The sequence below is a fragment of the Petaurus breviceps genome, unplaced genomic scaffold (genome assembly GCF_028583685.1).
Source record: "Petaurus breviceps papuanus isolate PSGF00001 unplaced genomic scaffold, PetGlider_PUasm1.0 84, whole genome shotgun sequence".
Lineage (NCBI taxonomy): Eukaryota > Metazoa > Chordata > Mammalia > Diprotodontia > Petauridae > Petaurus > Petaurus breviceps.
Genome location: NW_027186645.1, coordinates 2,405,694 through 2,426,135, shown reverse-complemented (window position 1 = coordinate 2,426,135; position 20,442 = coordinate 2,405,694). Strand labels below are relative to the sequence as shown.

General features: G+C 34.7%; 2 protein-coding genes across 3 annotated transcripts in view; one reads left to right on the top strand and one right to left on the bottom strand.

Moving 5' to 3' along the window:
- Nucleotides 1-20,442, top strand: part of COG5 (component of oligomeric golgi complex 5) — a 496,196-nt gene that overhangs the window by 345,999 nt on the left and 129,755 nt on the right. For both annotated transcript variants that reach the window (XM_069106989.1, XM_069106988.1), the window contains 2 exons: nt 774-886; nt 971-1,048. In XM_069106989.1, coding sequence (XP_068963090.1) covers nt 774-886; nt 971-1,048 — 191 coding nt within the window. The remainder of the gene's footprint in view (nt 1-773; nt 887-970; nt 1,049-20,442) is intronic.
- DUS4L (dihydrouridine synthase 4 like) overlaps nt 1-20,442 on the bottom strand; it is a 338,318-nt gene that overhangs the window by 240,230 nt on the left and 77,646 nt on the right. The window lies entirely within an intron of this gene.

Here is a 20,442-nt window from a genome sequence, read left to right as displayed (position 1 = left end):
TTCCTGTTATGTAACATCATGTGACATTCTTTTTCTGAATGAAATGGTGTGACAGGAGATCTACATGTATTATGTAGACTGTACTAGTCTCTCTTCAGAGCTAGGAGACCATACTTGTGATTTTGTTTGCCTGGCCAGAGCAGAGAGACTTAGATTTGCATTATTCTTTTGACTTCCTTATCCTTTGAGGTATAAAAGGCCCACAGCCTATAGCGAGTTGGTGCTTTGGAAGTTTTTGCAGAATTTGAATTGCCCTTCAGGGTTGCCTTTCTGACCTAATGTTATCAATTATTGTGAATGAAGAAGCAGAAGTCATTCATGTTTTATTTGAATTTAATCAGATATTGTATACTTTTGAATCTTTTTATTTTTAATGTGGTTTTCATTTTTATTTTATGGTCCACAAGTATCTTATTGCATTCTAATCTCTTAGTCTAAATCTCTGGACTGGCTTGAGTTAGCCTTGGTGCAAAACAAATGGTTTACAATTTCCCATTTTACATAAAGACCTAATTCTCTACCTCATTATGGTGGTTACCCTGAATTCCCAAAGGCTACACCAACAGAGTTCAAAGTCATTAATTTTCAACAATAATGCCTAAACAGTTCTCTACTGGAGTTGAAATCTGTCAGTGGAGCAAGGACCCTTACTAGTAAAATCACAGATCCTTGAATTATTGAAGTATATATGCTTTGGTTGGTTTTCTACTTATTTAACAGAGCTTGAAAATTACATTTTCTTGCAATTCATTCTTTTTTACATATATAAATAGGAGGCCCTGGACGATCTACTATGCCAACGCCAGGAAGCGCTGCAGCCTTCCGTGCTGCCCTCTGGACAAATATGGAGAAACTGATGGATCAGATTTGTGCTGCCTGTGGACAGGTATATAGGTTCATACAAGTTTCATGTTCTGTGTGTTCCATGAGAAAAAAGACTGATGATTATTTAACAAATTCTGTCTTTCAGGTTCAACATTTGCAAAAAGTATTAGCCAAGAAGAGAGACCCTGTTTCACATATTTGTTTCATTGAAGAAATAGTTAAGGTATGCTATTATGTTTTTAATGAAATTATAGTAATTAAGTTGTACAAAAAAATTGGGGGGGGGAATGAACCAACATGATTTTGATGTTCCTTTTCTTTTGGGCGCCATGTTTTAGGACCAAGGCTGACCTGTCAATCTAGTACGTCAAGTACAATATTGGAGTGAAATGAAACTTTTCTAAATGATCTAGCAGTTAAATAAAGGAAGCTTACTTAGAGCAGGGGAAGGGGATATTTAACCAGGATATTCAGTGAGGATGTCATGTTAATTCAGTTCAGCATAGTTTCCTGGTTGTTAGTTGGCTGTTAAGGTCTTTTATACTCTGGTGACCAGAAAGCTGCATCAGTTCCCCAACAGGTAAATACATTTTTGTTGAATATAAGATGTTTGTAGATATCACTTGCATTGTGAGGCAGATGTATCCAGTGAATTTTTATTATACATTTCTCTAAAGCAAATCTAGTTTTTCCATTGGATGACAATTAAGGGAATTAAAGGACTGAGATGGAAGCTAGCAATGATAGTATGATTAAGGTTTTAATACTCCTTAATGCTTACTTTTTCCATGTAGTATTTAGTTCCTAGTTTTAGCATCTCTAAACTCTGTGAACCAGGACTGATCACTTCTCCTTTTAGAATCTTTGCTGTCTCAGCTTTAGAGAAAGAGAGTTGAACTAAATGATCTTTTTTTTTCTTTTTGGAGGGGTGAGGGCAGAGCAATTGGGGTAAAGTGACTTGCCCAAGGTCACACGACTAGTAAGTGTTAAGTGTCTGAGGTCAGATTTGAACTCAGGTCCTCCTGACTCCAGGGCCGGTGCTCTATTCACTGTGCCACCTAGCCACCCTTAAATAATCTTTTTAAGGTACCTTCCAGAAATTCCTGGGGTTCCAGGATTTGGACAGTCAGTCAAAATTTCTTTTTTCAGGTTAAGTCATTTCATTCTCTATTTATCAGATATATAAATTTTGAATAAATGATTTGGGAGGAGAAATATTAATATATATTTTCTTGATTTTTAGTTGCCTGAAAGAAATAACAAGGTGCTTTTGTCAGCTTGAAATAGTCATTGTTATAAATTTATTGATGCCTTATATAATTAATATCATGTATTCATTTTCATAAGCAAGCATTGCACATGCAGGGTTTCATCCATCTGTTCTCTCAGCTTTGGCAGTCAACCCCAAATTAATCAGTTTTACTCTTTCCATATAATGTTCCTGATATAAATACCTTTACTTACCCATCCATATGTACAGTTTCTTTTCCTTTTTAGAACAATTTGATTAATGTTGTTTTACTCCCCCGGGATTGGAATTATTGAATCTATTATAGCTATTGTAGTTTTTAAAAGCATGAAAATAATATGTCTATGAAGAAGAAATTTACCTGTATCACTAAATTAAATATAGTATTCCCCCAAATTTATGCCTATATAAAATATACTTAAATCATTTAAAATGTCAGTTATTTTTCTTTAAAAATTATTTATCTTCTAACAATCTGTATCCATTTAAAAATATATTCTAAAACTTTTTGGAATATAAATTACCAGCATAGTTGATTTTAAGTTATTTGGTAAAGGCTTCCCTGTTTAAGGATTTTGTTTGGGAGAAAATGTTCAGTCCTTTTTCAGCTCCCCTGAACAAGGTGGCTGATCCACACAGAAGGTCCATCTGTTGTGGTTAGACCTTGAAGGCATTGAATCCTGAATATTGGGGAGCTACTACATGGCTTATAGAGAAAAATCACAATTATCTATCATGGTGGTAGTATCAATGTAGTGGATAGTATGCTGAATCCCATTTCAGAAATCTAGCAGCTATATGACCATAGACAATACATATGTAATATCTCTGAACCTCATTTTCCTCATCTAAAATGAGAGCATTGGACTATGTAACCTCACAAACCCTCTCCATCACTAAATTTAGGCCCCTTGGGTCCTTCATTTATTTTTTCAATATATACTTTTACATTTAGCACTACTTCCTAATTAAGAACTCTCTTTTTCATGATATTGACTAAGTTGAGTAAAAGAATGTACTTTCTAACTACCAATATAGTTACCATTCTTTCATATAACTACTAAATAAGATTATATTTACTAGGACTGATATGAGTGCTTTGGTTGTGAAACCCCTTATTCCTTTGTTTAAAAAAAAAGCTTAGTTTTTGATAGAATGGTTATATCTTCCAGAGCAAGCAGTCACATTGTCTCAAATGATAAAACTATCTTGTTGTCCAGACCTGCCCATGTTCAGTCCGTTGGTTCAGGTTCAGTATTGGAACTAAATGTGATAGGTGCAGTCCATCTAATAATTAACCAAAGGATATTTACTTAAACATATGCAGAAGATATTCAGCAAGAATACAATATTCATTGAGTTTAGTGCAGCTTGCCTGCTTATGCTTTTCCCATGGTGACCCTGATTATGCATCAGTCCTAGACTGTTCATGTTTTGGGCCACAGGAGGCTACCTGTGTCACAGTGGTGGTTGTTGTCCTTCTTTCTCAAAGAGAACCTAATGACAACTCTGACTGTGGCTGATCAGACCAGTGTGAACTTGGAATGCTCTATCTCAGTCTACTACCTCTGTCAAAGGTATCCTTAGCCTTCTGAACCACAAGTTACAAGACTCTTTAAGGAAAAGTTAGTCTTTGTGGAGTAGGACCTTAGGAAAAAATTAGCCCATTCTGTATAACAGGGGGATCCTTTCTGTTCTTGCTTCTTTCATACCATAATAGCGAAGTGACACAGATGGGATAGCGTACTGAGCTGTAGGCTTGATGCTTAGATGTTTCAAAAATGATCTATAGACCAAGGCATCAATTTATTAATCAGTTATCTTGCTTTCTTAAAATTGGCAAGAGAACATTTCATTTATTCATTTCTTGCACTCTTTGTGCCATTTTAATCAGGCAAGGAAGTCATGTCCTGATACCACCATTTCCCATTCTCTTCTCCTTATCCCCCTTTTCCTCCTTAATAATATTTTATGTTTTTTCCAATTGCATGTAAAGAGAGTTTTCAGCATTCATTTTTGTTAAATTTTGAGTTCCAAAATTTTTTCTTCCCTCCCATTCTTCCCCCTCCCCAAGACAGCAAGCAATCTGATATAGGTTATACATGTACAATCATGTTAAACATATTTCCACATTAGTCAATGTTGTGAAAGAAGAATCAGAACAAAAGGGCAAAACTACGAGAAAGAATAAAAACAAACAAAAGTGAAAATAGTATGCTTTGATCTACATTCAAAATCCATAGTTCTTTCTCTGGATGTGGCTAGTATTTTCCATCCCAAGGCCTTTGGAATTGCTTTGGATTGTCTCTTCTCCCCTTTTTAAAGCATAATAGATCAATTGTATATTTTTGGGTTATACTGCTATTTTATTATCTTACTGTTGTTTAATTTTAAAGTACATTTTAAATTTCATTGATGAGTTGCAATTTGTAGAGTATAAAATGCTGTCCTTGAAGCTATGGGGTCACCATGCCTTATTTGGGTAGAAATACATGGAAGGTATTCATTGACATACATATTTTTCTAAATTCAGCCTTATTCTGAAGAGAGCTTTATCTTCCACAAAATAAACTTATTTCAAAATCATCTGTTTGGCATTCAAAGTCCTTCACAATCCACCACCCTCCTAACTTTCTAGTCTTCAGTCCCCCCCACCCCCCATATTCTGCAATCCAATGACATTGACCTCTTAGTTATTTCTTGCACAAGATACTCCCATCTCCCACCTCCAGGCATTTTTTACTGATTGTCCTCCATGCTTGAAATTCTCTCCTTCCTTCATTTCTGACTCCTGGTTTCCTTCAAGTTCCAACTAAAATTCCACCTTTTATAAGAAGCCTTTCTCAATCTCCCTTAATGCTAGTGTTTTCCTCCTATCATTATTTCCAGTTTCCCCTGTATATATTTTATTTTGCATAATTGTTTGCATGTTTTTTTCTCCCATTAGTCCATGAACTTCTTGTGAGAACAAGGTCTATCTTGTGCTTTTCTTTGTATTTCCTAACGATTTTCAGAGTACGTAGTACATAGTAGGCATTTAAAAAATACTTATTGACTAACTTAAAATTGCATTTTTTTTTAAAACAATCAGGGTTAAGTAACTTGCTCAAGGTTACACGGCCACTTATTTCTGGGTGTGGTGCTAAGTATCTGAGCCCGGATTTGATCAAGGTCATCCCGACACAGGAGCCGGTGCTCTTACTTGCTGAGCCACCTGGCCACCCCTAAGCAATTGGGGTTAAGTAACTTGCTCAAGGTTACATGGCCAGGTGTTTCTGGGTGGGTGCTAAGTGTCTGAGCCCAGGATTCAATCTCCAGGTCATTCCAACACTGGAGCCGGTGCTCTTACTTGCTTTGCTACCTGGCCACCCCGAAATTGCATTTTTTTTACTTAAAACCTTTTATGCTTTTTGAATGTCATACAAATAAAAATCATGTAAATAATTCACAATATTCAGTAGTAGAAAGAATTTTTCTTCATTTGTAATAAGCCATCTGCTGAGAAAAGGATGCCTTTGTTGACAAAGTACATATCCAGCTAATAATTGCCCTTCATTTTACTGGAATCTTTCTGAAAGAGTTTTGTTGATTCTTTATTCCTTGAAAAATCTGTAGTAAATATATAAAGCAGTGAACAGGCACTGTTTATTTCTACCAGCAGCCCAGCTTCTGAAAATATTTTTTAGTACTAAAGGAAATGACAAAGACTCAAATTCAATGAAAGCTGAATTAATGAATTTTTTCTCTCTGTTTGGCAGTGTAGAACTAAACTAGGTCACATTCTTGTTTTTTTGCCAAGTAGGAGATGTGAAGATTGTATCTTCAGTTTGTTTCTTCAGTTCATTTGTTAATGTAGGTCACCGTAAACTTAGGCCAAATTTCCAAAGTCTTATTTCCATTTAGCAGGCTAATTTCTTTTCTACTGATATTTCTACTTTTAGAAGTTTTAAAAATTAATTTATTTTAAACTTCAGAACTAAAATATACAATAAGAAAAGGAAAACATTATAACTTAATTGCAAAAATAAGAAAAGAAATAAAAAGCATTGCCATATACACAGCAGAACATAAGAGAAGATTCAAAATATACAGCAATAAATTTCCATTTCAAGAAAGCCTGTATAATAAATAATACACATTGTGTTCAAAGCTGTTCATCTTTTCTTTGCTTCCTTGTAAGTTTTCTTTTATTCTCTGCTGTTCACTTTTTACTTTGTTCTTTTTTTCCTCCCTTCCCACCACCCTCACCCAAAGAAGGCTGCAATTAGACTTGGATATATTAGATAGATATAGATATCTATAATTCTACTCATAGAGACATATACAGTCATGTGCATCTATGTAAGACCATACTATATACTTTTTTTATCTTGTTTCTCTGAGGGTGGATACCATCTTCCTTGATAAGATCAAGGCTTTCTGTATTTTTCTATGTTCACTAACTCATCATTTCCTAAGCATTCCAACCCTATACTGTCTAGTTATTTTAAATTGTCTAAAACAATGTTGATAAATATGACTGACATATAGTGTAGTATCCCTATTTTTCTCTTCTGATTAAATCTGTTTTAAATTTACGTTTATCTGAGAGCACGATTATTATCCCTGCTTTTTTTCCTAATAAATTCTACTCCTGATGTTTATTTTATGTTTGTGTGTCTCTTACTTCCTATTTCTCTTTACTCCTCTACTTCACTTCAATCCTCTATCTTGCCCTCCTATTATTTTACCCACTCCCCCTCCAAAGATCCCTCCCTTATCTTCTTCCCCCTTCCCTTTATCTTCTTGTTTCTATCTAAATGAAAATGACTTACTGCCTTCCAAAAATATGTTATTCCCTCTTTTATCCCATTCCTGTTAATCTAGATGCCCTTCTGTATCACTCCATCCTATTCCGTCACCCTCTTATTTCTTTGTAAATTTATAGACTTTTATTCCCGTCTAAGTGTATATATTGTTCTCTCCTTAACTCAGATCTGCTATGTGTAGGGTTCCCTCTAAAAATCCCTCCTTTATCCTCTCCCACTTCCCTATCCCCTTTGCCTTCTTTCTTTTCTGAACTTTTTTTGTATTTTCCCCTCTTTAACCTATTCCTAATGAGAACAGGATTCCAGAATTACCAACCCTCCTCCTCCATCTAATTCCTCCGTATACGTTCTTCCTCTCACATCTCATTTGTATAAGATATTTACTCTTTATGTCTTTTCCTAGATAATATTAATTTTTAGAATCACATCATACTTAGCTCTACCCCAGTCTTCCTTTTGAATTACCCAATTGCCAATTACAATCTTAGACTTACAGTTTATATTTTCTCGTATAAAAAGTACAGTCTATCCTTATTGAGTCCCTTGTAATTGGCCTTTGATGTTCACCTTATATTACTTTTGGATCTTGTATGTCAAATTTTAAGTCTGGCAATTCATTGAATATCCTTTTTTTTTTTTTTCCTATTCAGGATTATGCTTAACTTTTTTGGGTATGATATTTTGGCTGAAAACCCAATTCTTTTGCTCTTCAATAATAAGTGTTCCAAGACCTTCAGGCTTTTAGTGTAGCTATTGTTAGGTCTCGTGTGGTTCTAATTGTGGCTCCAGCATATTTGAATTGTTTTTTTCTTGTTTCTTATAATATTTTCTCTTTGAACTGAAGGTTTTAGAATTTAGTTTTGTTATTTCTGTAGGCTTTCTTTGTAGGATTTCTTTCAGGTGGTGATTGGTGTATTTTTTCTCTTTCTACTTTCCACTCTTGTTCTAACACTTCAAGACAATTTTCTTTTATTATTACAATTATTGATATTTACAATTATTACAATTACAATTATTAGTACAATTATTTCTTGTATTATAGTATCGATTCTTTTGTTGATTGTAGCTTCTAAGTAGTCCAATAATTCTTATGTTTTCTCTTCTTGATCTGTTCTCTAGATGAGTTGTTTTTCTTATGAGATGTTTCATGTTCTCGTCTCTTTTTTCACGTTCTTTATATTTTGTTTTATTTTTTCTTGGTCTCATAATTTTGCTTGTTTCCCATTGCCCAATTTTAATTTTTCAAGGAGTCATTTTCTTCCTTAAGATTCTGCATCTCCTTTTCCATTTGGTTAACTTTCTTTTCATAATCTTTTTCTTGAATTGTTCTTATTAAAAATTTTTTTTCCCTCAATCTCTCTGATTTTATTTTTAAAGTCTTTTTAAAATTCTATTATGAATTCTTTTTGGTCACATGACCAAATGACATTACTCTTTGACTAGGAGAGGCTTTTTTTTCCCTTCAGTTTTCTTCTATGAAGATGAACCCTGGTCTTTATTCTCATAATAACTTTCTATGTTTGGGTTCTTCCTCCTTTGCTCATTTATTTTTATTTTTTGTTTATAGCAACTTGTTGTAGTCACCTCTAGTCCTGGATTATGGGGGATGGTACCTCTGGCCTCAGGTCCTCCTTCAGATCTCCCCTCTGGCCTGGAGCCAAAACCAAGAACTCTGTCCTCCTGCAAGTGCCCAGCTAGCAATGTCCCAGCCCCACTGCTTCTGTACTCACTGGGCATGTGCTGGTTCCTTTTCCCCCAGGGCAGTGTCGAAGCAGCACAGCTAGACCTGGGGTCCCCTCCATCAGCAGACGTTTCCTCAGTCTTTCTCTGCTCAGATGCTAGACTACCCACACTGTCCAGGAGGTGAAAATGAGGCTACCTCCCAACTGAGCTAGTTCCAAGGCTTGACACTTGCTATTTTAGTGGAACTAACCTGGAGCAGTTTACACTTCACAGTGTCCATTATTCCCAAACCCCTAATGTGCTCTCACCCAGCAGCCACTATTCAACAGAATTGAACCTTACACCTAGAATGTTCTTTCTACCCCCATCCCCCCACTCAGGTGTTGTGGAGATCTAAACTTCAGACAGCAGAAATCTTCTTGGATTGTACTAACAACATGACAGCGCCCTCCAGTGCAACAGAGCTTGACTAAAGAGTAGAGGGAAGGGGGGAAAGGATGTAGGCATGTTTCTGTTCTTGGAATAGAACTCAACTCCACACTCCAAACTCCTACCCACCCAACCCACAACCATCACCAAGACTGTAGACATCCAATTCCAAACTGCAGTTTGCGCAAGCTATGATAGTACCACGACAACACTCTGTGTCATTGGGCCATAGAACTGAGAAAGAGAAGGAATGGGGCAGGATATGTTTGAAATTCACTAACCCTGAGGTGTTGTGTCCAGCATCCAACTTTAGACCAGTCCTATCCCAAAAGTCACATAGGACAGAAACTGAAATTAGGGAAGCAGGCTTAGCATTTTGAGATTTAGTCCCTAGGGACACTACCATAAAAGGGGAGGAAATCAGAAAGTGAGCAATTGGGGAAAATAAGGAAAAAAAGGACCTAAATTACCAAAGATCTTAAGAGGAAAATACTTCAAAGAATTGCAGCATAAGCAGATAAACCAACAGGGAAGATGTTAATAGCAGGAAAAACTATAGTCTTCAGATTAAGGGAAAGAGTTCAGCCATCTGTGAATAAGTATTGTAAGACAAACAAAAATGGATCAACATTTGATATGACAGAGTGCTTCGTGGATTACCAAGAGAACATTAAGTTCAAGCACCACAGTAAGATGTTCCTGAATGATTTAAAAGAAAAATAATAATTATGAGGACAGAATTTATGGTATATATAGCAGAAGTAATTGACAGAATAGAAAAATTAGAATCCATGGTAGCAAATCTCATGAAAGAAATGAGAGACAATATCTGATTATCCTTAAAAGAGAAGCAAAAAACAATAATATTAAAAGAAATCATGGTCTCCAATAAGACATATTAATATCAAAGATAGGAGGCATAGAGACCATTTAAGAATTAAAAGTGACTAAGAACAAGACAATTCAAAAAACCTGAACATTGTGATGCAAGTAATAATTCAAGAAATATGCCCAGAACTTCTGAACACAGAAAACAGTTCCAATTGAAAAAAATCCACATATCTCTTCTAGAAAAACAAACTCCAAGACAAGTAGGGATTAAATTTTTTTTTTTAAGCAATCAGGGTTAAGTAATTTGCTCAAGGTTACACGGCCAGTTATTTCTGGGTGTGGTGCTAAGTATCTGAGCCCAGATTTGATCCCCAGGTCATCCCGACACTGGAACCGGTGCTCTTACTCGCTGAGCCACCTGGCCGCCCCTAAGCAATTGGGGTGAAGAAACTTGCTCAAGGTTATACGGCAGGTGTTTCTGGGTGGGTGCTAAGTGTCTGGGCCTGGGATTCGATCCCCAGGTCATCCTGACACTAGAGCCCGTGCTCTTACTCGATGTGCTACCTGGATGCCCCAAGTAGGGGTTAAATTTAACAGTTCAATTTATGAACAACAACGTCTTCAAGAAATCTAGAGAAAGACCTTCAAATATTAAAGAAGCGAAATTCAAATAATGCAAGACTATTCTGTACCTGCCAGAAGCCACAGGAGGAAATGGACTGTTTTTTTTTTCTCTAGAGAACAAAGGAGCTCAATGTGCAGCCCAAAGTGACTATGCTGCAAATCTGAACCTAATTATAAATGAAATAAGATGGCTGTCCCATGGAAAAAAAGAGATATCTGAACCATTCCTAGAAAGAAAAACAGATCTGAATAAATTACTTGCTTCTCAAACACATCTTACATTAGAAATACAAGAATGGTAAATAAATGTAGCAACCAAGGACATTAACAGCAACAAAGTAAAAACAGAGAGTTCATCAAGAGATTTATTTTTAAATGTATACAAGTAGACAATGATGAAAGCAGAAGTCAAATAGAAGTAATGGTGGGGAAACGAACCTGAAACAGCATGTACTAAATCTCAGCACCCTGCTTACAGATTAATCAGTGTTTTTTTTTTGTGAGACTAAATCTCACATGAGAAGGCTTATAAAAGGATAAGGTGAGGAAGAAAATAGAGAGAAATACATAATGTTTCTTTTTTAAGTCAAAGGCTAAGAATGAAAGGGAAATGATTCTTATAGTCTCTCACAAAAAAAGAGAGACTATAGGAGGCAAAGGGAGAGATTTAAAAAGAAAGGGAAAAATCTTGTTTGAGTAGTGAAAGGAGTTACCACTGATGGATGTTCCTGTGGGAAGAGAGAAATATTCTATAAAGACAGAGAAGGGCTTTCCATTGGGTATTAACTTTAGAAATTTAGTAGGAGAAGGAGAATCTTTCCTTAGAAGAGGAATCAAAGCTCTTGGAGGCAACTGAAGAACCACAAGCATGTGAGGGCATAGACCCAGGGAAGAGATTTAGAAGCAAATGAGGAAAAAAAAATGTTCAAGGGTAGGACAGAGGTCAGTAATGAACTGTACTGTTAGGGATATAGGAAGATTCCTAGCATTATAGTCTCCCTATCACCTCCAAGTATTGGTATTTCTAAGAGTGAGGCATAAGAAAAAAGGAAAAGGATGAGTTCTAGTATGAAATGTCAGAATCTTTTTAGAAGAAAGAACAATAAAGGCCATGAACCAAGGAATAGGTTCTGGAGTGCACAGAAAGGAAATATAAAAAATGAAGAGAATGAGAGAAAGAAATGCTTTTTAGAAAAAGGCAGAGATAACTAAATATAAAAAAATTAATAATAAGGGGAATTCTACTTAACTGGGGGGGGGTGGAGTATTAAGTGACTAGATAAAAGCAAGAAAGAAAAAGGAACTAATAAGCAAAACTAGGAAAAGAGATAATAAGTGGGAATATGGGGAGAAGTTTGATGGTTAGGAGAGGAAAGGTAGTAGGAATAGAGTTATTTCAATACAGATTAAGCTAAAATAACCAAAGAGAAATAGTATTATGTTTTTAAGGGGAAGAGTGAAGAAATTCCAGTTTGTAAAAAACAAAAAACCCCAACAGCAACAACCCAATCTTAGAGAGGAAAAGTATAAACTTAATTCTCATAACTTTAAATGTCAATGGATTAAATAATCCAATAAAACAAAAATGTGTGACAGATTGGATAAGAAAACAAAACCTTGCTTACAAGAAACAATTAAAAAAAAAGACATGCACAGAATAGAAATGAGAAGGAAAAAAAATTTACTATACCTATTTTCTACAAAATACTATTTGCTCTTATTCTTTTTTCCTATTTACTATTTTTATGATAATTTACTATTATTAGAGGGGAAATAGTATCAAGGGAATCCAAAAAAGTAGAAATTACATTTTTGGCAAAGTAAAATAAGTATTCAAAACCTAAAAGAAAGAGATAAACAAGGAAAACATTTTATACTCAAAGTAACCATAGACAACAAACCAATATCAATATTACACTTACAGACTCTAAATGTGCTAATATCTAAATTCATGAACTAAGCTGCAAGAAGACATAGAGTAACACAATATTGACAGAAGATTTCACTGCCCCTCTCTCAGTTTTTGTTAAGTCTAAGACAAAGATAAAAGGAAAATGTAAAAGTGAGCAAATTGCTAGAGAAACTAGAACAAAAAGCCAGGGTGTTCCCTAAATAATAGACTCAGTATTTCTCAGTACCATGTGAAACTTTTATAGAAAGTGATCATGTATTAGGGAATAGAGATATTTTAAACACATGTGAAAAAGCAGAAATAGGACATCTATATATTATAAAATACCAAATGGCATAGGGACCACAGACCCAAGTGGATGAATGAGACAAAAAATAATAACGTGAAAGAAAATTATAATGATGAAATAACATACTAAAATTTCTGAGATGCAACTAAAGCAGACCTTTAGGGGGAAAAATCAAACCCTACAAGCACATATTAACAATACAGAAAAATAGAGGATTAATGAATTGAATATACATTTGAAAAATTAGAAAACCAACAAATAAACACAAAATGAACACAAAAGAGATGTTCAAAATGAAAGGAGAAATAAGCTGTAAACTAAAAAAAAAAGACCTATAGAAATGGTAAGACTGAAAATTGGTTCTTTAAAAAGACTAATAAAATTGAACTTTTATCCAATCTTATTAAAAGTCGAAGGCAAAATAGCAAATGAGTAAGGTAAAAGCACAATAAAACCAGAAGAAATAAAGATTAGTAAGAACTTATTCATATACAGTTATACAATAGTAGAACTGAGAACACAAAAGAAGTGAAGGAAAATCTAAAAAATATAAGTTGCCTAAACTAGGAGAATACCAAATACAGATCTTAAGTAAGCCAATAGCAGAAAAGGATATAGAACTAGCTGTAAAGGAACTGTTAAAGAAAGAAACGCCTGGTCTTAATGAATTCATACACAAATTCTATCAAACTTTTAAAGAACAAGTAGTACCTATACTACACAAATTTAATCAGAAATTGAGAAACACCTACCAGAATCCATTTATGAGATAAATACACTAAAACAGAGAAAGATAAAACACAGAAGAATTAAAGACCAGTATCATTTTTGTTGTTGTAGGGCAGCTAAGTGGTTTGGTGGATAGAGTTCTGGGCCTGGATTCAGGAAGACATGAGTTCAAATCTAGTCTCAGAGACTTACTAGCTGTTGACCCTGAACAAGTCATTTAACCTTGTTTGCTTCAGTTCCTCATTTGCAAATTGAGCTGAAGAAGGATATGGCAAGCTACTCCCGTATCTTTGCCAAGAAAACCCCAAATGGGGTCATGAAGAGTCAGAAACAACAACAACAGCAACAAGTTTGTGACTCCATCTCTGGCACTGTAGACACTGTGACACTAGCTGCCTAATTTCTGCTTAAAAAAAACCAACCCCACAAAATTATACATAGAGGGACTTTTTATAATATTACAAAAAAATATCTAAAACCTAAATAAAACATCATATGCAATGGCATATAGAACCTTTTCCAGTAAATATGGCAGTAGAGGAAGGCTGCCCACTGTCCATAGTTATTTTATATGTTTCTGGAAATACCAGCAACAGTAATAAGACAAGAGAAATTAAAGACATAAATATAATGAAAAGAATAAACACTACAGTGTTCCTACTTTACTGATGATATGATAGTATACTTGGAAAATCAGCAAAGATACTCATTGAGATTATAATAAATACCTTTGGCAAAGTTTTAGGCTGCAAAACAAATCCTCAAAAATCAATTGCATTTCCATAGAATAGTAACAAAATCTAAGAGATAATAATAGAAAGGGAAGTTCCATTACAAATAACTACAAAATGTGTGAAGTGTCTGGGAATTAGATTCAGTCACAAAGTGCTCCTTAAAGGAAATAAAGAACTTAAACAGTTGGAACAATATTCAAAGTCAACTGCATGTCATGTCATCATTTCTCTGATGCCATCATGATCCTCTTTGAAATGAAGGACAAACAGTATCTATCTAAAACCAAAAGCCAGTATTGTAACTTCCCATTAAGATGAGGGACAAATTAAGGATTTTCATGTTTACCAATGCTATTCAACCCTATTGCTAGAAATGTTAGCTATAGCAAAAAAAATAACATAAGATTGTGGGAATAAGCATAGTTTAAGAGGACACAAAATTATCACGTTTTGCAGATGTCATGTTTGTTTCCTTAGAGAACCTGAGAACGTTAGTTAAAAATTTATTGAAACAATTATCTTCAGCCACATATCAGGCTATAATATTAATCCAAATAAATCATCACCATAACCTAGAAAGAAAAGATAGAATAACTATAGTATAAAATATAAATAAAATCAAACTGTATAAAATACTTTTGAGTGCAGCATTCATAGAGGAATTATTTGAATACAACCACAAAACTCTTTACATAAAAAGAAACAGACATAAACAATTAGAAAAATATTAATTGTGGGCTGGCTAGGTGGCACAGTGAATAGAGCACCAGCCCTGGAGTCAGGAGGACCTGAGTTCAAATGCGGCCGCAGACCTTGGGCAAGTCACTTATACCCATTGCCCTTCCTTCCCCCCTCCAAAAAGCAAAAAAAAAAAATTTAATTGTTCATAAGTAAGCTTAGCTAATCTAAAAAATTACAATAGTACTTAATTTACTTATTCGGTGCAATAACAATAGTATTGCCAAATTATTACTTCAAAGAGCAGACGACATTAGTGAAATATCTGAGTAAAAATAGACTACAGTATTACCAATGACAACTTGCAAGTGAAAATGTGTTATAAAAGATAACATCCTGTGGGGGTGTGAGTGGGAAAACATGAGTTTCTCATGTAGAAGTAGTGAGGAATAACATATATACTACCTTTGTGCTACTTTAGTATTAACAGAATGTTAAAAGATCTAAAGGACAGCTATATTTCAGTGGATGTGCCATGGAAGATTTATGGGATGATTTGAATAAGAATAGTGCAGGATGAGAAGGCATTTATGGGTTATATAATATACATCACAGAAAGAGCATCTGTATCACTGAGTTTGTTGATGCATTGAAGTGTGAAGTATTTAACTAAAATCATATGTTTTTAAAATATAAAAACATTTAAATGTGGCTTTTACTTTTTTACATTGCTTTTATGAACCTATTTTTAAACCCTATTATGGTGAGGCCTCAAAATTGTATTACATGGATACCAGTAATGAGGCTTTTAAAAATAAACATGAAAATATATGCCATAAGAGAAAAATTAAAATCAAGGTAATCTTTTTGAAATTTCATGCCTTCATTGGAGTGTATACATCTGTATTATTAATGCAATTAATATTATCTCTTTAAAGTATCTATCATGTTTGATTTAATTAGTACACCCTAAAACATTAAATATTTATGTATTCAATAATTTTTCTTTCTCATTTCCCTGTTCATTGATAGATTTTCTTAATAATCTGTCCTTTCCAATTATGTTGCTAAATCAAAAAATTAACTTTTTTTATTTTTTAGTCTCATTAAAAGTATTAAATCATTTCACTTTGTTAAATTAAATTCAGGGTTTTTTAAAGTAACATTAATTCCTAGATTGAAATTCCTACATCTATATTGATATTTGTCAGAACTTTGATTACAGATGATAGAGAATTCTTTATCCATTAGTACCCAGAGCCTTTTTAAGGATTTGGCAAGTATAGTAACGATAGTCTCTTCATTGTTTTGCATGATCAGTGTTCTTCAGGTTGAAGGCAAAATATCCAAATTCAAATAGGAAGATTGGATTAGGTATGAGGGAAGACAATAGTGGACTTGAGGTATGACAAATCTAATCTCTGTGCTCCCACTTAATAATAAAACAAGTTGTTATCCCAGTTGCTGGCTAGAGTTTTTTAGTTTATTACATTTATTCAGACATGGCACAAGCCTGACCAGTTTGTCCTTCACCAAAAAACAAAGCAGAAATCATAAATCAGATATCAAAGCTTTCAAATGTGACAGAATAGCAAAGTAAATCATAGAGAAAATCTAGCAGTAGATGCATTCTCAGCTCTCATGTCATATATGAAAGGGCACAATCTGCTACCACTCCTCCCCCCACACTAGTAGCGAAGAGAATCCTTTTTTAACCCAAATCCTGTTCTGAGGGAATGAAGGATTATGCTGCATTTGGACACCAGTCACATCTCTGTCTCTCAGAAGTGGTGAAGGTCTTGCTGCCCCTTAACTGTGCTTCTTACTGCTTCTTTAGCATAGCTTTAGACCTCCTGTTCCTATTGCTGTTTCATTCCACCTCTGGGGCCATAATTCACTGCTTTTTCTAGCAGCTGCTGCCATCTGCCAAAGTTGTCATCTGCTTCTGCAGCTGCTCCTTCCTCTAGGAATTTTATGCTCTTTTTTGAGACAGGCCTGGGCCAATATGCCTTGGGGCTAATGAGTAAGTTTTTACTTCCTTTTGTAAGCCTTCCTATACCACACTAAAATGACATGGGAAAGAATTTTAAAGGTGGCTTATTCTTTCCACTATATCCAACACAGAAAGGTCCCTACCCCACTTAGGGTTGAATGTGAGGAATTGTTATAAAATCTGAGTATCCTTTGGAATTATCTTTCAAGTCTATTGTTTGTATGATTTCTTAGCACAAACTATTCTTTATTGGAAATATATAATTCTGCCAGTGTACTAGTAAAAGTAATTTAATATTCTTCCCCTTAGCCCAGTATTTTTAAGACATACTATATTTTGATGAGACCCACATATCTGATTGATTCATATTAAATACTCAGAAAGTTGGATGTTAAATACTTTTTTCTTTCAGCTTTATATTTCCCATACTAGACTTAAAAGCAAAATGTAATAAGCATTTTAATTCATTGTCTGATACTAAGATGTTCAATCATTATGTAATTTATTACCAATTTTTGAGACTTCAACTATTAATCCTGTATTTCAGTTAATACATAATACTTCACTTACAAGTGAACCTAGGAGGTTATTGATTGTTTAGGATCTGTATATTGGAAAGCAGGTTGTAGCATTTCATTTATGGAATGAAACCAGTTAAAATTTCATGTAGGAGCATAGATGTAGTACTTTTTCAAGCCAGAAAATTTTACCATCAAACATAATCTTGTAATCATGTGAGTAGGCTGCATTAAGCTAAATTTGGAGTGTGTTCAGCATTTGGAACAGCTATAGTACTAATGAAAATTCTCTGTTTGAAAAAAGAATATGTGCTTTTTATCCCTTTAGACATGTCAAATGATTTCATAATACTATTAAAAACATTACTTGAGAAAAATTTTAGGATATCCAGCAATAAAATTCCATGCTCAGCTTTTTGCAGCATTTTAACTTCATTAGAAATCTGAATGACCATACCCCAACTGCTTTCCCAGCTCTTACCAGATCCCTTAGTATGTTTACTTAGAAAATCCAAATATCCCAGAGGAACAGCTTTTTGTGGTTCACCTGAATAAACTCTGTAATAATTCTGTTCCTAACAGAAACCCACTAGGAATTATAAATGGATACCTCTAGAAGCCTCAAGTATTATAGCATGATACATATTGCTCTTTTGCTGAATATTTTAATTCATTTCAATAAACATTTATTAAGTACGTACTATGTGCCAAGCATTGTACTAAGGGCTATGGACACAAATATGAAAAAGCATAGCCCCTATCCTCAAGGAACTTAATGATTGAATGAGGGAAGATACCATGCAAAAGGAAGCTAAAGGGGTGTTTGTGTGTGTGTGTGTATGTGTGTGTGTGTGTGTGTGTGTGTGTGTGGCAGTGGCAGTGGCAGTGGCAGTGGCAGTGGCAGAGGGAAGTGGAGAGATGCCTGCAAATTCAAATCCCAGTCCTCTCTAAAGGAAGGCTTTGGTAGGAGTTTAGTGTTCTACCCTCTAATCTCCAGTCAGGGAGGAGAGACTACTGAGGCAGTTGAGAAGGTATTGATTTTCAAAAACTAAATCAATTGACATTTTAGTTTTTTTTAAAATAATTTTGATATTAAATTAGTTGTTATGGAATTGGTTTGGTTCTGAGTTTTAAACAAAGAATATCTTATTTAAACCAAGCTGGTTACCTCATTTCATATCATGAACATATTAATCTTCACATCAGACAGTTCTCCTGAAAATGCCTAAGTATTTGTGCCACCTACCATGTTTCTAAATGGAACAGATTTCCAGTTAGCCCAAGTTTACACTCATATATAATACTGTCTCATAACAGTAGTACCTATAAAAATTGGCATGAAAGATAGTTCTCCTACTCTACTGGTTTGGTAAACCTGTGGGAAAATTATAATCTCCCCAGACCTTTGGTAAGGATACATTTTGATTTTCCCAGAGTCAATGATAATTTGATAATTTCTTATTAAGTTGTCATTTAAACTTGATGTTCCCCATCAATTTATTTTGAATAATTTAGATCCCATTTGTTCATAATATGTTTTGCCTGTTTCTATGAATGCCTTTAGGTTCTTATGTGTACATGGTACAAAAAAAGATGTATCAAGGGAAGATATATAGGTGCAAGACTATTCATCTCCCATTGATGGTTGCCCTAGCTGCGTCCATAAGATATCTTCACTTAGGTCCTATAGAAGAAATAAGATTATGATGAACTTCAGAAGTAGCTGGGGGGGTGGGGGTGGCGTGGTGGCGTGGTGAATAGAGCACTGGTCCTAGAGTCAGGAGGAACTGAGTTCAAATCCGGTCTCAGACACTTAACAAACAAAAAACTAGCCATATGACCTTGGGCAAGTCACTTAACCCCAATTGCCCTCCAAAAAGGAAAAAAAAAAAGAATTAGTTTTGGGTGGGAAGAGAAGTCACAAAAGGGCAAAAGTCCAGAGAGGCAGATTCATCTGCGTTGTCCAAGGGGTTTGGGAGCTAATTTTAAAGTATGAGCCTTCTACTTTTACCTTTCTAGCTTCTTTCCCTTAATCATTCTCTGCAGTGCAGGATTACCTCCCATTCCCTTCCGCACCCCCCATTCTTCGTTCACCTACTACCCAATTACCCAAGCTTTGCTATTAGAATCTGAACTAAAACATGGCTAATCCAGAAATTAAATTGAGTGGCTCCAAAAGGTCAATGTTTATATTACCCATGAGTATTATAGAACAGAGTCAAAGTCCAGGGCTAATTCTAGTACCACACTTTCCTCTTGGGAAAAAGCTTATCTTCATTCTCCATTAAAGAATGGAGAATGTCTTCCCCAGCCAAGGGGAAGATCTATCAAGTAACTACCAAGAACCAAACTGAAAGTAAATGGAACTCTAGGAACATATCAGTATAAAACTAGTTCAGGGGCATATTCCTGTAGTGTATATTTTAAGATACTACTTCTAGGAGTGTGTACTGAGAAGGGAAGATAGATCAGAAATAGCACCGTACAAGCTATTGCTTTTATCTCCTTCAGCAGTACTCCATAAACAACCAGTGGAAAATTGGAGGCAGTGGCAAAAATCCCTTAGAAAGATAATTTTATTGTTTTGAAATATCTTACTCAGCACTACCAGAAATTTTATGGACAGATACTTTGGAAATTTTGATAGGCTTCCATGAAGTATTTGATGTGTACTCATATGCACAGTGCATGATGACCTGAAATGTCATACACATAGGGAAGGGTGGGAAAGGGGTACGTTTTTGGGGATCCATCTACTGTATAGGGAAAAAAACACAAATGTTTCAGCTTGAAGAAATCTATAGGAAATTCCTTACTACTTCTTATTTCCTGGGAGTCAATAAGTAGTGAAAAAAGCAACATCAAAAGAAAGTAAGATTGTATCACCATTAGCAGAAGATGGCTTAAAAACAGAGGAGACTATAGTAATACTAATATTGCAGTGCCCACATGATTGATGTTTTCCAAAGATCCAAGGTTGGAAATGGATTTTATTTTAAAAAAATGTTCTGTCTGATATGCTGACTTGTAAAGAAATTTAGAAAAATAGCAAGATGAATTGATCTGTATATAGAATATTTATAATCATTTTGTTCCATTAAAATTAAAAAGAAATCAATAAAATTAAATAAATAGGTAAT